The sequence below is a fragment of the Kryptolebias marmoratus genome, linkage group LG10 (assembly GCF_001649575.2).
Source record: "Kryptolebias marmoratus isolate JLee-2015 linkage group LG10, ASM164957v2, whole genome shotgun sequence".
NCBI lineage: Eukaryota > Metazoa > Chordata > Actinopteri > Cyprinodontiformes > Rivulidae > Kryptolebias > Kryptolebias marmoratus.
In genome coordinates this window covers 23058104-23058890 of record NC_051439.1, presented here as the reverse complement: position 1 = coordinate 23058890, position 787 = coordinate 23058104, and the positions used below count along the sequence as shown (strand labels likewise).

Sequence of the window (787 nt, the reverse complement as noted above, 5' to 3'; positions counted from 1 at the left end):
CGCCCCCCGCCTCACCCCGAATCTGCAGACAAACGGAGGTTTCTAAATTTAAACAGTCTGAGTCTGAGGGTTTTCTGCAGCAGGGTCAAAGGTCATTTATCACTCAGGATTTTATAAGAAACTGTGACCCACCTGTAAAACGTCACTGAGATCCAGCAGCATGTCTGAGGAAACGGGTCAAGGAATCAAACCAACGGGACACAGAACCGATGTGCTCTGTGTGAGCATGAAGCTGCTGATCCAGAGAAACATCTGGAAACATCTGGCTGTTTGCAGCAGACTGAGCTCTCCGTGAGTTTGAGTCACATCGTGATTAAACAGCAACACAGCTTTAAAACTACAGCTCTGTTCTCAGTTCACATTTAAATCTGAGCTTTAATTTGAAAATCCCAACAGAACTTATCTGTCAGCTGACACCTTCAGGACAAACGGACCCAACAAGTCCTCACCCCCCAGGACCCGTCCCGTCCTCCAGGTGCTCAGCTGGTTGACGTGGTGACCGTGTCTCCGTGGCGACAGGTGCATCGTCTCCAGGCTGTTGGGATGGATTAACGAGACTCCTAAAGATTTTTACAGCAGAGGAGAGGAAATAAAAGCGATAATCCCAGAACCAGAACCAGAACCGGGACCGGGTTTAGAGCTCCAACAGGACCGGGTTTAGAGCTCCTAACAGGACCAGGTTTAGAGCTCCAACAGGACCGGGTTTAGAGCCTCCAACGGGACCGGGTTTAGAGCTCCAACAGGACCGGGTTTAGAGCTCCTAACGGGACTGGGTTTAGAGCTCCAA

At 50.2% G+C, this 787-nt stretch overlaps 1 protein-coding gene across 2 annotated transcripts in view; it reads right to left on the bottom strand.

The window, feature by feature from the left end:
• The window catches only part of brf1a (BRF1 RNA polymerase III transcription initiation factor subunit a), a 64595-nt gene that overhangs the window by 58217 nt on the left and 5591 nt on the right, over positions 1-787 (bottom strand). For both annotated transcript variants that reach the window (XM_017407576.3, XM_017407577.3), the window contains exon 5: positions 133-164. In XM_017407576.3, the coding sequence (XP_017263065.1) occupies positions 133-164 (32 nt within the window). The remainder of the gene's footprint in view (positions 1-132; positions 165-787) is intronic.